This window comes from Aquarana catesbeiana, linkage group LG01, assembly GCF_042186555.1.
Source record: "Aquarana catesbeiana isolate 2022-GZ linkage group LG01, ASM4218655v1, whole genome shotgun sequence".
Classification (NCBI taxonomy): Eukaryota; Metazoa; Chordata; class Amphibia; order Anura; family Ranidae; genus Aquarana; species Aquarana catesbeiana.
The window spans coordinates 73,342,289-73,359,500 of record NC_133324.1 but is presented as its reverse complement, the minus strand read 5'-3'; the positions used below and the strand labels follow the sequence as shown (position 1 = coordinate 73,359,500).

General features: G+C 41.7%; 1 protein-coding gene and 1 long non-coding RNA gene across 3 annotated transcripts in view; one reads left to right on the top strand and one right to left on the bottom strand.

Annotated features, from left to right (window-relative positions):
* LOC141132201 (uncharacterized) overlaps positions 1-17,212 on the bottom strand; it is a 154,894-nt gene that overhangs the window by 57,243 nt on the left and 80,439 nt on the right. The window lies entirely within an intron of this gene.
* The window catches only part of LOC141132186 (phospholipid-transporting ATPase IC-like), a 148,056-nt gene that overhangs the window by 89,192 nt on the left and 41,652 nt on the right, over positions 1-17,212 (top strand). Inside the window, exons 8-11 of the mRNA XM_073620300.1 lie at positions 1,212-1,282; positions 4,485-4,567; positions 13,729-13,887; positions 14,576-14,664. Coding sequence (XP_073476401.1) covers positions 1,212-1,282; positions 4,485-4,567; positions 13,729-13,887; positions 14,576-14,664 — 402 coding nt within the window. The remainder of the gene's footprint in view (positions 1-1,211; positions 1,283-4,484; positions 4,568-13,728; positions 13,888-14,575; positions 14,665-17,212) is intronic.

The window sequence follows — 17,212 nt, the reverse complement described above, 5'->3', positions numbered from 1 at the left end:
AGTGAGTTGTGCAGTTTATAGGTCACATTGAAGGTGGAAAAAGTTATGAAATGATTTATCTGTGGCTCATTTTTTTAATTCACGGAAACCTGACATTTTAACAGGGGTATGTGCACTTTCTATATCCACTGTATGTATGTTTTTTCCTTTTTTGATAAAGTAGGGAAGGGTTACAAAGCGTATGTGATTATTATTATTTTTTTACTCTCTCTGCTCTATTGGAGAGATTTTTCTTCACTGGGCAGTTGAAGATGGAAAGAAATCTAGGATAGTCTGGTGAATCTGGATTTCTGATGAAGTACACAGATGGTAGGCCAGTCATCAGATCTAAATCCAGGAGGACACATTTGAGATGTGGTAGAACAGTATGAATGTGCAGCTGACCAGTCTGCAAAGCTTGCATGGTGCATTCATGTCAACATGTAACAAAATCTGAGAGGAATGTTTGTGGAATGTAGAATCCATGCGAACTAAGGCTGTTATGACAGGAAAGGGAGTTCTCAACCATTACTAGTGTAGTGTTCCTATTAAGTTGCTCAGTGAATGTAAAATTTTTGAGTCATCTTTTGATTGCCAAAGGTATGTGTCATATGTTATGGCTGTTCCTTTCCCGGCTAACCAAGGACATACAGAATACATCATGGCAGTCAAAGGTTCCATGATGTATAATAAGTTTGTAGCATCTGATTGTAAGAAGGTACAGTTCTGGCAGTAAGCAAGCAACATTGGAGATCAGGGAACATTTGGCTTTGGTTTAAAAGGAACTTGTCCTAAGTTGAACAGGAGGCTGCCATTGCTGATTTCACATTCTGAAAACGCAAATTGCATTCCTATCATGATAATCTCATCACTCCAGTTTTTTAATCACTGACCTGGATCAAGCATAGAGAGATGGTTCTTCTGCATGCCTGTTTCAGGTCAGGGCCTGAAATGTTCTAAAATCAAATCTGTTTTTAGAATGAGGTCAGCAATTCCACCAGTTTCAGATTTGTTCAGAAGACGGAACTAGAGACTATGGGCTTGAGCAGAGCATGTGAATGGTGGAAGGTAATTAGAGACACTTGGCAGGTAGGCTGTTGAGCCTGTCTGACTAGTGTTGTGTTCCTTTTATGGGTTTAGAGGTGTCACAAGGTGATCCCAGATGATTTATGTACGTGGTTTTAAGCATTGAATCAACACTATCAAATATCCATCTGTTTTCTTCTTCCTAGGCGGATGTGTTGCTTTTGTCCAGCTCTGAGCCAAACAGCTTGTGTTATGTAGAGACTGCAGAACTGGATGGGTACGAATGTTTTATCTGAGCCATCAAATGTTGTGTCTCCCTAGGAAGATATGTGAATAGTTTGTCTATCCTCCCTGTGCGGCCCCTACCTGCTCTGTCGGGTGTCATTCTTCTAATATACCAGCAATACAAGGAACCTCTCAAAATAAAAATATGGAAGCCACCACTGCTGAATGCGCATGCTCCTTCCAAGTCAGCGACTTACCAAGTAGTGGAGAAAGGATAAGGATTATCGTTCCGGAGCTTTAATCTTCGATAGGATATCAACAATGGCAGCGTAAATTTTGAATTAATGAAGTTTAGCCACCAGGTGACAGCAGCATATCTTAGCACACACTTTGCAGAGAACCCTAGGAGACATATAAGCCAAGGTGACCCACTGTGGATATACCTACCAGTTTAAGGAACTGAAGTTTTTTTCATTGGTCTGTGGGCCTGAAGTCCGATTCAGTTCCTGACATCAGTTTTTTCATTATAGTGCAACCTAGAGTGTGGAAGCCACTTTAGCACTTTGAAAGTAATGTGTCTGAAGTTTTTGTTATAGATTGGCAGCAGTCTGCTAGCAATTGATGGGTGATGAGCCATTTGCTCATTCCCAAATCCACCAGGACCCGACACTTTGTAGCTTGTTACTTGGTCAAAGTAGCCTACACATGCAGTTACATGTTCCCTTCTTTTCTCAATGAAATAAGAGATGTTCCTGTTGTCTGTAGGCCTTTAGACTGGCCTCAGTATGTGGAGATGAATGCCTCTGACCTGACAGTTAAATACGCTTATTAGTGACCAATACTGAGCCCTATTTGGCATGGTCCTCACTAGGGATGAGCTTCGAGTTCGAGTCGAACTCATGTTCGACTCAAACATTGGCTGTTCGCAAGTTCACCGAACAGCGAACAATTTGGGGTGTTCGCGGCAAATTCGAATGCCGCGGAACACCCTTTAAAAGTCTATGGGAGAAATCAAAAGTGCTAATTTTAAAGGCTAATATGCAAGTTATTGTCATAAAAAGTGTTTGGGGACCTGGGTCCTGCCCCAGGGGACATGGATCAATGCAAAAAAAAGTTTTAAAAACGGCCGTTTTTTCAGGAGCAGTGATTTTAATAATGCTTAAAGTCAATCAATAAAAGTGTAATATCCCTTTAAATTTCGTACCTGGGGGGTGTCTATAGTGTGCCTGTAAAGGGGCGCATGTTTCCTGTGTTTAGAACAGTCTGACAGCAAAATGACATTTTGAAGGAAAAAACTCATTTAAAACTACCCGCGGCTATTGCATTGCCGACAATACACATAGAAGTTCATTGATAAAAACGGCATGGGAATTCCCCAAAGGGGAACCCCGAACCAAAATTAAAAAAAAAAAATGACGTGGGAGTCCCCCTAAATTCCATACCAGGCCCTTCAGGTCTGGTATGGATATTAAGGGGAACCCCGGCCAAAATTAAAAAAAAAAAATGACTTGGGGTTCCCCCTAAATTCCATACCAGACCCCGCCCCCCTCTGACGCACGGTGACTTGACGGGACTTCCCTGTGACGTCACGGGGAATGCCACAGGGAAGTCCCGTCAAGTCACCGTGCGTCAGAGGGGGGCGGGGTCACCGGGTGGCCCCGCCCCCCCGTTATTTAAGAACTGTCAGACGAGGAGCGCCGTCACACAGCGGGAGCCTCCCTCCATGCCAGCATGGATTGCGGAGTGGCCCGGAGAAGAAAATGAAGAAGAGAAGAAGAGAAGAAAAGAAGAAGAGAAGAGCGGGAGCCTCCCCCCCATGCCATGGGTGCGGAGCGGCCCGAGGAGAAGAAGACAGAAGACGCCGCGGAGGAGATGCTGGACGAGAACGCCGGAGGAAGAACCAGAAGAGCCAGAAGAACCAGAAGAACCAGAAGATGAAGGAAGATAGAAGAAAGAAGAAGCATTTAAATAAAGGAATTGTCAAAAACTGTCTCTTGTCATTTTTAACATTTTTGACACTTTCTTCGTGAAATGGTAGGGGTACTTATGTACCCCCTTACCATTTCACACAGGGGGGGGGGCGGGATCTGGGGTCACCTTGTTAAAGGGGGCTTCCAGATTCCGATAAGCCCCCCGCCCGCAGACCCCCACAACCACCGGCCAGGGTTGTGGGGATGAGGCCCTTGTCCTCATCAACATGGGGACAAGGTGTTTTGGGGGGCTACCCCAAAGCACCCTCCCAATGTTGAGGGCATGTGGCCTGGTACGGTTCAGGAGGGAGGGGGGGCCGCACTCTCGTCCCCCCCTCTTTTCCTGCGGCCTGCCAGGTTGCGTGCTCGGATAAGGGTCTGGTATGGATTTTTGGGGGGACCCCACGCCGGTTTTTTTTTTTTTTTTTGGCGCGGGGTTCCCCTTAAAATCCATACCAGACCTGAAGGGTCTGGTATGAAATTTAGGGGGAACCCCACGTCATTTTTTTTTTTTTTAATTTTGGCCGGGGATCCCCTTAATATCCATACCAGACCTGAAGGGCCTGGTATGGAATTTAGGAGGACTCCCACGTCTTTTTTTTTTTTAATTTTGGTTCGGGGTTCCCCTTTGGGGAATTCCCATGCCGTTTTTATCAATGAACTTCTATGTGTATTGTCGGCAATGCAATAGCCGCGGGTAGTTTTAAATGAGTTTTTTCCTTCAAAATGTCATTTTGCTGTCAGACTGTTCTAAACACAGGAAACATGCGCCCCTTTACAGGCATACTATAGACACCCCCCAGGTACGAAATTTAAAGGGATATTACACTTTTATTGTTTGACTTTAAGCATTATTAAAATCACTGCTCCTGAAAAAACGGCCGTTTTTAAAACTTTTTTTTGCATTGATCCATGTCCCCTGGGGCAGGACCCAGGTCCCCAAACACTTATTATGACAATAACTTTCATATAAGCCTTTAAAATTAGCACTTTTGATTATTCATGTTCGTGTCCCATAGACTTTAACGGTGTTCGCATGTTCGAACGAACTTTTTTCCTGTTCGCATGTTCTGGTGCGAACCGAACAGGGGGGTGTTCGGCTCATCCCTAGTCCTCACACAGTCTTCTCTTCAGGCCACTCAGTTGACCTTCTTGTCTTCTTTATTGCCCATGTGCATCAGTCCTAAGACTGTCCTCAAAAACCTGTTTGCACTTTTAATTTATTTAGAATCATAAACCGTTGATCACAGTGTGATATAAGGCAACTCATTTAATATGTTTTAGAGAAACAAATCTGAAGTTCAGAATGTCTATTGAAGTGACTGACAAGCTGCTGCAGGATGAGAAGTCGCTGGCTGATTTTGATGGTAAGTCTTCTAAGCTTAGACAAGGCAATGGTGAACTGCAACATTCCGTAATCTCCTGCCGCCAATAAAATAGATATGCTTTCTGAGAGACCTTTTACTATGTGCCTCTGTTTTCATAGTCATACCACCACTTCCCTGTTACAGCAGTTATGCTTGGTGTCTAAATATGACTGTGCAATAGATTGCAGAACTTGACCCAGTGCTTTTGGTAATCAGCTCTCAGTAACAGACCTGGTCAGACACACCCTTTCTCTGCAGACAGCATTTTAAAAAAAAAGTTTAAAATTTTATTTATATATATATATATATATATATATATATATATATATATATATATATATATATATATATATATATATATATATATATATATATATATATATATATATATATATATATATATGTGTATATATATATATATATATGTGTATATATATATATATATATAATATTAAAAAATTTTTTTTTTCTTTAGCAATTTATCCAGCAGCTGTTAAGACTTGCACTTGTTTTTTTTATTAAGTTTCAATTTGCTCCAGTTTATACAGGTCTTCTGTGTGCACATTCTGTTTTCAGGGTGGCTCCTTCTCCTTGCAGGGTCTTTTGGACTCCTGGAGTGTGCATTCCTAGGGAGGGACTACAGAGCACAGGCAGCATTCACACATTAACAATAAATTTCTCAAAGCCGGGCATAGATGCGCATTGGCGCTAAGCATTATGGGACATGTAAGCTAATAAATAACACTAAGCATACAAGTAAGCATTCCCCAACAGGCAGTTCAGTGAAAAGGTGAACTGGAATGGGGTGGATACTGTTGCATAATGTCAGAAAAGTATGTTTTTGTTTTTTAAATTGGCAATTTATAAAGGAATAGATTGCTGCACTGTGCAAGAAAAAAAAAATCAGGCTATAGCATGACTTTAAGACCTTTTACATGTGCAAATCTGTCACAAATTACAGTATGGGCGTAGTGGGTTAAGAGGTAAGAGGGTGTAAGACTTCAATTGGGCTTTCATACAGACACTTTTTTTATGTAACTTGCAAGTAAAAAAAAAACTAAATAGGTGTATAGAATATACTGTAAAGTACTGGTATTTTTTAATTTATTTTTGCCTGCGTTCCTTTTAAAAATGAAATAAGTAATATTGGAAACAATGTGTTAATCCTTTTGAGTGTGAAGGAATGCAGAGGTATGAACAGTGTGACTGCTGACCAGGTCATAATGTGTAGAAATACTGAGCGCTGAGCCACAGCCAAATGTAGTCTGAGTCGGGGAGGAAAGTCACCCCAGAAAGAGCAGGGTGACAGCAGAGAGATCTGTCACTGCCTGTTGTCCTAGATGAGACCTCAGCTGTCCATGAACAGCTAAAACCATGACTTTTCTCTTATGAAAAGCCTTGTTTTAATCAGTCTAAGCATATTGCCACAACTTGCTATACCATTTGAAACGGTTAAAGCTGATATCCAGGCACAAAAACAATATATTTATACTGTGTGTATACAGTATCTTACAAAAGTGAGTACACACATTTCTAAAAATATTTTATTAAATCCTTTCATGTGACAACACTGAAGAAATTACACTTTGCTACAATGTAAAGTAGTGAGTGTACAGCTTGTATAACAGTGTAAATTTGCTGTCCCTCAAAATAACTCAACACACAGTCATTAATGTCTAAACTGGTGGCAACAAAAGTGAGCACACCCCTAAGTGAAAATGTCCAAATTGGGCCTAAAGTGTCAATATTTTGTGTGACCACCATTATTTTCCAGCACTGTCTTAACCCTCTTGGGCATGGAGTTCACCAGAGCTTCACAGGTTGCCACTGCAGTCCTCTTCCACTCCTCCATGATGACATCACGGAGCTGGTGGATGTTAGAGACCTTGCGCTCCTCCACCTTCCATTTGAGGATGCCTCACAGATGCTCAATGGGGTTTAGGTCCGGAGACATGCTTGGCCAGTCCATTACCTATACCCTCAGCTTCTTCAGCAAGGCAGTGGTCATCTTGGAGGTGTGTGTGGCCCAGTCTCTGAAGGGAGGGGATCATTCTCTGCTTCAGTATGTTACAGTACATGTTGGCATTCCTGGTTCCCTCAATGAACTGTAGCTCCCCAGTTCCGGCAGCACTCATGCAGCCCCAGACCATAACACTCCCACCGCCATGCTTGACTGTAGGCAAGACACACTTGTCTTTGTACTCCTCACCTGGTTGCCGCAACACACGCTTGACACCATCTGAACCAAATAAGTTTCAGACCACAGGACATGGTTCTAGCAATCCATGTCGTTAGTCTACTTGTCTACAGCAAACTGTTTGCGAGCTTTCTTGTGCATCATCTTTAGAAGAGGCTTCCTTCTGGGACGACATCTATGCAGACCAATTTGATGCAGTGTGCAGCATATGGTCTGAGCACTGACAGGCTGACCCCCCCCAACCCTTTCAACCTTTGCAGCAATGCTGGCAGCACTTATACGCCTATTTCCTAAAGACAACCTCTGGATATGATGCTCAGCACATGCCCACAACTTCTTTGGTTGACCATGACAAGGCCTGTTCTGAGTGGAACCTCTCCTGTTAAACCGCTGTATGGTCTTGTCCACTGTGGTGCAGCTCAGTTTCAAGGTCTTGGCAATCTTCTTATAGCCTAGGCCATCTTTATGTAGAGCAACAATTCTATTTTTCAGATCCTCAGAGAGTTCTTTGCCATGAGGTGCCATGTTGAACTTCCAGTGACCAGAATGAATGAGTGAGAGCGATAACACCAAATTTAACACACCTGCTCCCCATTCACACCTGAGACCTTGTAACCCTAACGATTCACATGACACCGGGGAGGGAAAATGGCTAATTGGGCCCAACTTTGACATTTTAACTTGGGGATGTACTCACTTTTGTTGCCAGCGGTTTAGACATTAATGGCTGTGTTGAGTTATTTTGAGGGGACAGCAAATTTACACTGTTATACAAGCTGTACACTCACTACTTTACATTGTAGCAAAATGTCATTTCTTCAGTGTTGTCACATAAAAAGATATAATAAAATATTTACAAACATGTGAGGGGTCTCTACTCTTTGCACTTTTATGAGATAGTGTGTGTTTACATACCCTGGCAGAATTTATGATTTCTTGGCCATTTTTCAGAGAATATGAATGATAACACAAAAACATTTTTCACTCATGGTTAGTGTTTGATTGAAAACATTTATTATCAATCAACTGTGTTTACTCTTTTTAAATCATAATGGCAACAGAAACTACCCAAATGATCAAAGTTTTACATATCCTGGTGATTTTGGCCTGATAACATGCACACAAGTTGACACAAAGGGGTTTGAATGGCTATTAAAGGTAACCATCCTCACCTGTGATCTGTTTGCTTGTAATTAGTGTGTGTGTATAAATGGTCAATAGGTCAATGAGTTTCTGGACTCCTGACAGACCCTTGCATCTTTCATCCAGTGCTGCACTGACATTTCTGGATTCTGAGTCATGGGGAAAGCCAAAGAATTCTCAAAGGATCTGTGGGAAAAGGTAGTTGAACTGTATAAAACAGGAAAGGGATATAAAAAGATATCCAAGGAATTGAGACTGCCGATCAGCAGTGTTCAAACTCTAATCAAGAAGACCAACTAAAATTTCAACCACAACTGCCAGGAAATTGTTAAGGATGCAAAGAAAAACTCACAAATAACTTCAGGTGAAATACAGGACTCTCTGAAAACATGTGGTATGGCTGTTTCAAGATGCACAATAAGGAGGCACTTGAAGAAAGATGGGCTGTATGGTCGAGTCGCCAGAAGAAAGCCATTACTACTGGATGGACTTGTGTCTTTTTTCAACCTGACTAACTGTGTAACTGTGTACTACGCAAATGCCACAAAATTTCCTGCTTGCAATACACCAAACAGCACAGAGACAAGCCTCAAACCTTCTGGCACAAAGTCGTTTGGCGTGATGAGACAGAAATTTGAGCTTTTTGGCCACAACCATAAACGCTTCATTTGGAGAGGAGTCAACAAGTCCTATGATGAAAGGTACACCATTCCTACTGTGAAACACGGAGGTGGATTGCTGATGTTTTAGGGATGTGTGAGCTACAAAGGCACCTGAAATTTGGTCAAAATTGATGGCAACATGAATGCAATATGTTATCAAAAAATACTGGAGGAATATTTGCATTCATCAGCCAGGAAGCTGCGCATGGGACGTACTTGGACGTTCCAACATGACAATGATCCAAAACACAAGGCCAAGTCGACCTGTTATTGGCTACAGCAGAATAAAGTGAAGGTTCTGGAGTGTCCATCTCAGTCTCCTGACCTCAATATCATTGAGCCACTCTGGGGAGATCTCAAACGTGCAGTTCATGCAAGACAGCCCAAGAATTTACAGGAACTAGAGGCTTTTTGCCAAGAGGAATAGGGAAGATTTACCATCCGAGAAGATAAAGTCTTGTCTACAAATACCACAAAAGACTTCAATCTGTCATTGATGTTAAAGGGGGTAATACATGATATTAAGAACTGAGGTATGTAAACTTTTGATCAGGGTCATTTGGGTAGTTTCTGTTGTCATTATGATTTAAAAAGAGTAAACACAGTTGATTCGATAATAAATGATAATGATAATAAACACTAACCACAAGCGAAAGAAAAGTTTTTGTGTTATCATTCATTATCTCTGAAAAATTGGCAAGAAATCCTAAATTCTGCCAGGGTATGTAAACTTATGAGGCCAACTGTGTACGTGTGTGTATATGTATGTGTGTGTGTGTGTGTGTATGTATATATATATATATATATATATATATATATATATATATATATATATATATACACACACACACTATGTTGTCATAGTATTGGGATGCCTACCTTTACACACACACATGGACTTTAATGGCATCCCAGTCTTAGTCTGTAGGGTTCAATATTGAGTTGGTCCACCCTTTGCAGCTATAACAGCTTCAACTCTTCTGGGAAGGCTGTCAATTGTTAATGGGAGAGCAGAGGGACTGGCAGGATCACCAGGGATTTCACACAAGGGAAGCAGTACCAAGAGAACAGGATACTTTCTCATACAAGTACATGGTACAGCAGCCACATATCAGGAATATGAAATGTTGAGTTTATATATCTTTTTAAAGGGTGAGATGCACTCAAAAATTAGAAGAACTTCCTTGTATTAAAATATAACAAGTGTTTTAATAACACAATAGCAAATGATTACAGATAAACAATATAATACAAAGGGGGACAGGCATTCATGTTCCACGCTAAACTAATATTACATTAGCTTATGCTAATATGCTAATATAGTTATAAATGATGTAATGTTCCTTATATTTATGTCCTAATTGGGAAATATTAATATTGTAAAGCGATGCCACTATATAAATCCCGTATAACAATTATACAGTAAAAAAAGTATCTACTCTTTATCATATTAAATAATTGCCTCTGCATTCAATTTATTATTGGGTTTTAGTAATGACTTAAGCTGTAAAGGGCAGTTGCAGACCAGCAGGATTCGCATTCCTGTGGCAGATGATGTAAATCTAAAAAGGAGGGTCGCACATCAGTAGGATCATCCACAAGAAACTGCTTAGGTTCTGCCATGGTGTCCTGTCTGAGCAGTCTCCAATAAAGTTCCTTACCTATAAGGACATTCCCAACCTCGCTCCTCCGTACCTTTCTGAACTTCTGCATATTAACTGACCCTCCCACATTCTCAGGTCGTCTTCTTCCTCCATTCATCTTAAAGGTTCCATCCACCTGACTGACCACTAGGGGACCGAGAATCTTTAGGCGGCTCTGTCCCTCGACTTCGGAATGCCCTGCCTCCTGAAATCCACAATATAGATTTTTTTTTTTTTTTACAGATCTTCAAATCACATCTCAAAACTTATCTTTTTAAACAAGCATATCGACTTGTTTTATCATTTGTTTATGCTATGTATATTTATGATGTTTATTTTTTGTTGCTCTGTTGGTGTTCTTGGGTGTTCTGAATGGCGCCTATAAATAAAATATATCATTATTCTGTTTGTTCTGTATGATTCCAGCAGCGTGACCCTCCTTTTCAACTGGCATACAATGGTACTATTCTCATAATAATTATAAGTAGATGTCCAGAGCACTCCATCCCCCCTGCCCTTACATCAGATATCAAGACACCCACCATCAGAAGGCAAGAGTCCCCCACCCTCCATTACATCACAGTGCGCCCCCCCCAACCTTGTGCTGCTGCCGGGAATAAGCTGGGAAGCAAAAAGTGCAGGTTCTGGGGGAGGACCAGAGGAGGGCTGGGGTCAGCTTCCGGAGTCTGCTTAATGAGACCAGGGGAGGTGGAGACAATGGGGTGCTGCAGCTGCACAGGATCTGTAGAAGGAGTTCTGTTCTCTCTGCTGCCTACTGTTGAGGCAGGGGGGTGCAGAGACAAGCCTTTCCATGGCTGCCTGGAAAAGCACAAGATCTGGTGGATGAGTTGTGTTCTCCTCTTTGATGCTGACTGCTGAGATGGAGGTGTCAAAGGGGGGCTGGGGGGGCAGAGATCAGGCGAAGGAGTTGTGTCCTCCGTTCTGCAGCGGGCTGCTGAGACAAAGTGGGTGTGGAGATGAGGGGGGGAGCCGCAGCTGCAGGAGAGGTGCAAGGGCCACATGAAATGGCCTAGCTGGCCGGATTCAACCTTGTGTTTGACACATGTTCTAGACCCAATCAATATAGTGTATATTTTCATGTAGGCTCTATAAAGTCTGCTTGTCTACTTTCCCAAGCTGGACAAATAAAACTTGAGAAATCTTTTAGGGTTCTTCTCTCTGGAAATAATGCCCACGTTCTAGTTTAGGGAGTTGCGCCTTTTATCTCGGTGTATAGGTGAAAGGAATCCAGTTGTCATTTTTTTCCCTCCATTAGGAAAGCTTGGAAGGTAACCTGCAAATCATCCAGCCCCGGTCATTTACGGTCATTGTGTTGCTGGATAACCATTGAGGCGAGACAAATGTTCCTGAAACACTTCAGCTATGTGCAGCTCTGCTTGTTTTAAAAGTTTGAAGGAGGCATTCCAATAAAGACTTAAATACAGTGTGTGGGGTTGTTTTTCAAGCCTTGTAGGGAGGGATTCTATTATAGTTGGCTGAAAAGTAAAAGGTACCACATTCTGCCTGGATGATTTTAACCCCTTAATATAGCATCTTGGAGGGCCCCCAATTTTAACTCCCTCGTGCAACTTAAAACACGTCATCAGGAAACAACCTCATAGAAAAAATGATAATAGAAAAATTGTACTATAATCAACACTTGTAGCCCTTACCCTTAGGCTTCATTCACACTTGTGCAATTTGTCATGTGACTTTGGACTTCAAATTCGCATGTCAAAACACACCCCATTCTTTTCGGTGCAACTTAGTCGCAACTACTTTGAAATGGTGCCTGCGCTACTTTGGTGCTACTTTTTGATTCAACTTTGGTCCATAGAATGCAAATTCGGATCAAACCGCGCCAAAAATCATATCAAAGTCATGTTCCAAAGTCTCACTGGAAATCTTGCGACTTTGGAGACGCGCTAATGTAAATGGAGCTTTGTTTGTGTTTTTTTTTTTTTTTTTTCAACTTTCCAAACTGTCTATAATCTCTTTATTTTAATTCTTGTAAAATAATTATTTGACATACATTTTATACAGAGTGCACCTGTGACCTATGCTTTGTTTCTATAGTTAGAACACAGCAGTTGCCGCTGAATTTTAGCCTGTCTCTCTCTGACTGGAAGTCTCTATACAGAGAGCAATAATATGGGGATTAGGGGCGGAAGTCTTCTCATCCATTTAGCTTTAGCTATTCAGCTCTGTAACCAGACTTCTTCAGCAATGCAATTAAAGTTAGCCTGATAAACATGTGGATTTGCTGTGGCTATATGGAATATTCATATACAGTATATTATAGTTGTATGAAAAATCCCCCAAAAATTATAACAATGTCTTGAGCATAATGAATACGGATATATATAATTTTTTTTTTTCTGTGTGTATATAATCTGTGCAAATGTTTTGGGCAGGTGTTAAAAATGCTGTAAATTAAGAATGCATTCAGAAATAGAAGGGTTAATAGTTTATTATCAATGAATAAAATGATAAAAAAAGTAAATGAACAAAAGAGAAATCCAAATCAATATTTTGTGTGACTACCCTATGCCTTAAACTGTAGCAGGTGGCAGTTTGTTCGGCAAAGGGCTGGAGAGCAGTACAATGAGTACTTGCATGCAACTGGTGAAGCATGGTGGAGGTTCCTTGTGGCTTCATTTCCGCAAATGGAGTTGGAGATTTGGTCAGGATCAATGGTATCCTCAATGCTGAGAAATACAGTGTGATTGGTCCCAAATGTATTCTGCAGCAGGACAATGACCCCAAACATACAGCCAATGTCATTAAGAACTATCTTCAGAGTAAAGAAGAACATAGAGTCCTGGAAGTGATGGTTTGGCCCCCACAGAGCCCTGATCTCAACATCATGGAGTCTGCCTGGGATTACATGAAGGATTTAAGGCAGCTGACAGAAGTTCTGTGCTTGGCTCTCCAAGATGTTTGGAACAACCTACCTGCTAAGTTCCTTCAAAAACTGTGCAAGTGTACCTAGAAGAATTAATGCTGGTTTGAGGGCAAGGGGTGGTCACACCAAATATTGATTTGAATTTCTATTCTATCATATACTTTTTTTTTTTTTTTTTTTTTTTTTTTTTATTGGCCCTAGTATGTGTATGTATATGCGGAGGGGACCTAGGGCATGGATTGATGTCAATGTACATTATGTACACCACTGTATAAAATTGTCAGCACTATAAATAGCCTCCAATAAAATACATTTATAGTCTCCTATAGTTCCTACTGGCAGATTTCCTCTACCTGTCCCTTTTTTTTTTTTATGGCCAGTAACAGAACTTGTGCTGTCCTATGCAGACCTCTTCTTTTGTCCCCATTCATATTACATGATTATTGGGGCAAACCCAAAAACAAGAACCTGCCAAAAAGTCAATGGTTCATCCTACGTTAAAAATAGTAGGAACCTGAACTAGGTACCGGGTTTGGTTTTATTTTTCCAGTATTGTGATGAAATGTTTGTATTGAACAAACTAGTAACAAATGACTGTTTTCTCTTTACAGGAATGGTAATATGTGAAGAGCCCAACAATCGCTTGGATAAGTTTATTGGGACGCTGTGTTGGAGAGGGATGAGCTACGCGCTAGATGCTGATAAAATCTTACTACGCGGATGTACCATCCGCAATACGTCCTACTGCCACGGGCTGGTCCTGTTTGCAGGTAGGATGCGTCTTCACCCTTTGGAAGATCTTGTATCTGGTCCATGGTGGAACTTTGGGGTTTGACTTGGCTGTTCTGGGCCCGATAGCAAGTTCCTGACTGCTTTTACACTCTCAGAATCCTGGGGAAGATGGGGGCCTATTCCTCAATACAGAGATGACATTTTGGGGTTGATTTAATAAACGCAAAAAGACTGTGCACTTTGTAAGTGCAGTTGCACACTGCAAGGGCAGTTGCTCCAGAGCTTACTAAATGAGGTGAAGCTCTACTTTGCAAAGAATACCCAATCGCATGCAAGGAAGAAAAAAAAATGATTTTTTTCTTGCGCATGATTGGATGATGGTAGTCAGAGCTTCCCCTCATTTAAAAAGATCTGGAGCAAATGCTTTTGCAGAGTGCAACTGCATTTGCAAAGTGCGCAGTCTATTTGCCTTTAGTAACTGATCTCGTGATGTAAGTTTTTGATGTTCCTGTTCCCTACTACAATCATCACCACCATGGGACCAAGTTTGGGGGGAAGCCAGTAAATCTACGAATATGTGTTTGATTGCAAATTTTGGACTAAATTCCTACAAACCTAGGGAGGATACACAAACCCCATGCAGATAATAGATCTATGTACTAAAATTCACCACTTCTTCTTTCTTCTTTTTTTTTTTTTTTTTTTTTTTTTTTTTTTGTATTTTAGGTGCTGACACTAAAATTATGAGGAACAGTGGGAAAACCAGATTAAAAAGAACCAAAATAGATTACTTGATGAACTACATGGTGTACACGGTAAAAATAATTGCTTCTAGTAACGAAGAATACACATAAAAATTATTTTCATTACTGCCTGCATTACTGCTGTCATCTCTTCTAAAGCTCACCAAACACATTAAGTGAACTTTACACACTAAAGGGTTTATTTAGCTGTGTGAATGCCTCAGCAATCGCACAGCCATCATGAAAAATACCCATATTGTGTCTATACTGTGTAATTCCTATGATCGTCCCCTCCATCTAGTGGCTGTACTGTGGTGAAATATATTAACCACTTAAGCCCCGGACCATTTGGCTGGCAAAAGACCAGAGCACTTTTTGCGATTCGGCACTGCGTCGCTTTAACTGACAATTGCGCGGTTGTGCGGCGTGGCTCCCAAACAAAATTGACGTCCTTTTTTTTCCCACAACTAGAGCTTTCTTTTGGTGGTATTTGATCACCTATGCGGTTTTTATTTTTTGCGCTATAAACAAAAAAATAGCGAAAATTTTGAAAAAAAAACCACATTATTTTTTACTTTTTGCTATAATAAATATCCCGCAAAAAATATATAAACATTTTTTTCCCTCAGTTTAGGCTGATATGTATTTTTCTACATATTTTTGGTAAAAAAATCGCAATAAGAGTTTATTGATTGGTTTGCGCAAAAGTTATAGCGTCTACAAAATAGGGGATAGTTTTATGGCATTTTTATTAATAATTTTTTTTTTCTTAGTAATGGCGGCGATCAGCGATTTTTGTCATGACTGCGACATGGCACACAGATCGGACACCTTTTGGCGCTATTTTGAGACCGTTCACATTTATACAGCGATCGGTGCAATTTAAAATGCATTGATTACTGTGTAGATGTGACTGGCAGTGAAGGGGTTAACCACTAGGTGGTGCTATAGGGGTTAAGTGTGTCCTAGGGAGTGATTCTAACTGTGGGGGGGGAGGGGCTGTGTGTGACACAACACTAATCACCGCTCCTGATTACAGGGAGCTGTGACAGTGTCATTAGGCAGAACGGGGAGATGCTTGTTTACATTAGCATCTCCCCGTTCTTACTCACCGTGAGATGATCGCGGACATTGAGTCCGCAGGACCCACGGTCGCGGCGCCCGCAAGCTGCCTCTTTAAAGGACAATGTACAGGTACGTTAATCTGCCTGTGTGTGCCCTTCTGCCGCAGTATATCTGCATGAGGCGGTCGGAAAGCGTTTAATAGAGAAGTAAGGGATTTTTATTTTTTACAGTTTTTTAAAAATCTAAAGCCTCGTACACACAATCGGCCTTCCATCGGACTTTTATGTGGATTTTTGTCCGAAGGGGCGTTGGCCATGAACTTGTTCTGCATAGTCACGGCAGAACATTTTCAGCCAACTTTCACCAAATCACGTGGTTTTTCAGCTCTTTACCGCCACCCTTTGGGCAACTTCTGCTATTGTTGGCTGATGTTTAGCATTGGTTCTAAGCATGCGTATTTCTACTTTGGACTTTAGTCCGATGGACTTGTGTACACACGATCGGATTATCCTCCATCGGACATTTGTTGTCAAAGTTTGAGAGCATGCACAGCGAACATTTGTCCGTTGAAAAACCAACAACAATTGTCCGATGGAGCGTACAGACTGTATACGGATTGTCCGATAAAACAGGTCCGTCGGACCGTTGTTGTTGAAAAGTACGATCGTGTGTATGGGCCTATACTTACCTAGGTGGTCCCCCGCCAACTCTAATGCCGCGTACACACGGTCAGACTTTCCGACGGGAAATGTTGGATGTGAGCTTGTTGTCAGAAAGTCTGACTGTGTGTATGCTCCATCGAACATTTGCTGTCGGAATTTCCAGCCACAAATGTTTGAGAGCAGGTTCTCAAATTTTCCGCCAACTTCACTTTATCGGAAATTCCGATTGCGTGTACACAAGTCCGTTGCACAAAAGTTCATGCATGCTCGGAATCAAGCAGAAGGAGCTGCACTGGCTATTGAACTTCCTTTTTCTCGGCTTGTCGTACGTCTTGTACGTCACCGCGTTCTCGCGTTCGGAATTTTGGGCCAATATTTGTGTGACCGTGTGTATGCAAGACAAGTTTGAGCCAACATCCTTTGGAAAAAAATCCACGGTTTTTGGCGGAAAGTCCGATTGTGTGTACGCGGCTGTGTAAGACTGAGAACCGAGCGATGAAACACTGCTGATTTCTTGGGTCTCAGAGCTCCGTGAGCAGAGAGCTGGTGACTGTCAGTGTCCGGCTCTCTGCTCTGCCCCCTCCCATGTTCACTGTACCGCTGTGCTGTGGAGGTGGTGCGAGCAGCTGGCTCAGGTTCTCAGCAGCTCACTGAGAGGCTGAGCTGGGTGCTGGTCCAGGATTGTGGGCAGGTCCTGACCATATTGTCGTGACCTTTCCCCAGCCTGGCTTCAGAACACTGCCAGCTAAAAATGGGTCACAGGAGTACAGAATGAACTACACTCCTGTGATCCACAGGAGACGTACAGCCAATCAGTAATTTACCTCTGTAGCACTAGCCCCAAAGGAGTGACTAGTGTCCCGGGTCCCCACTGCTGTGTACAGCCAGTCACA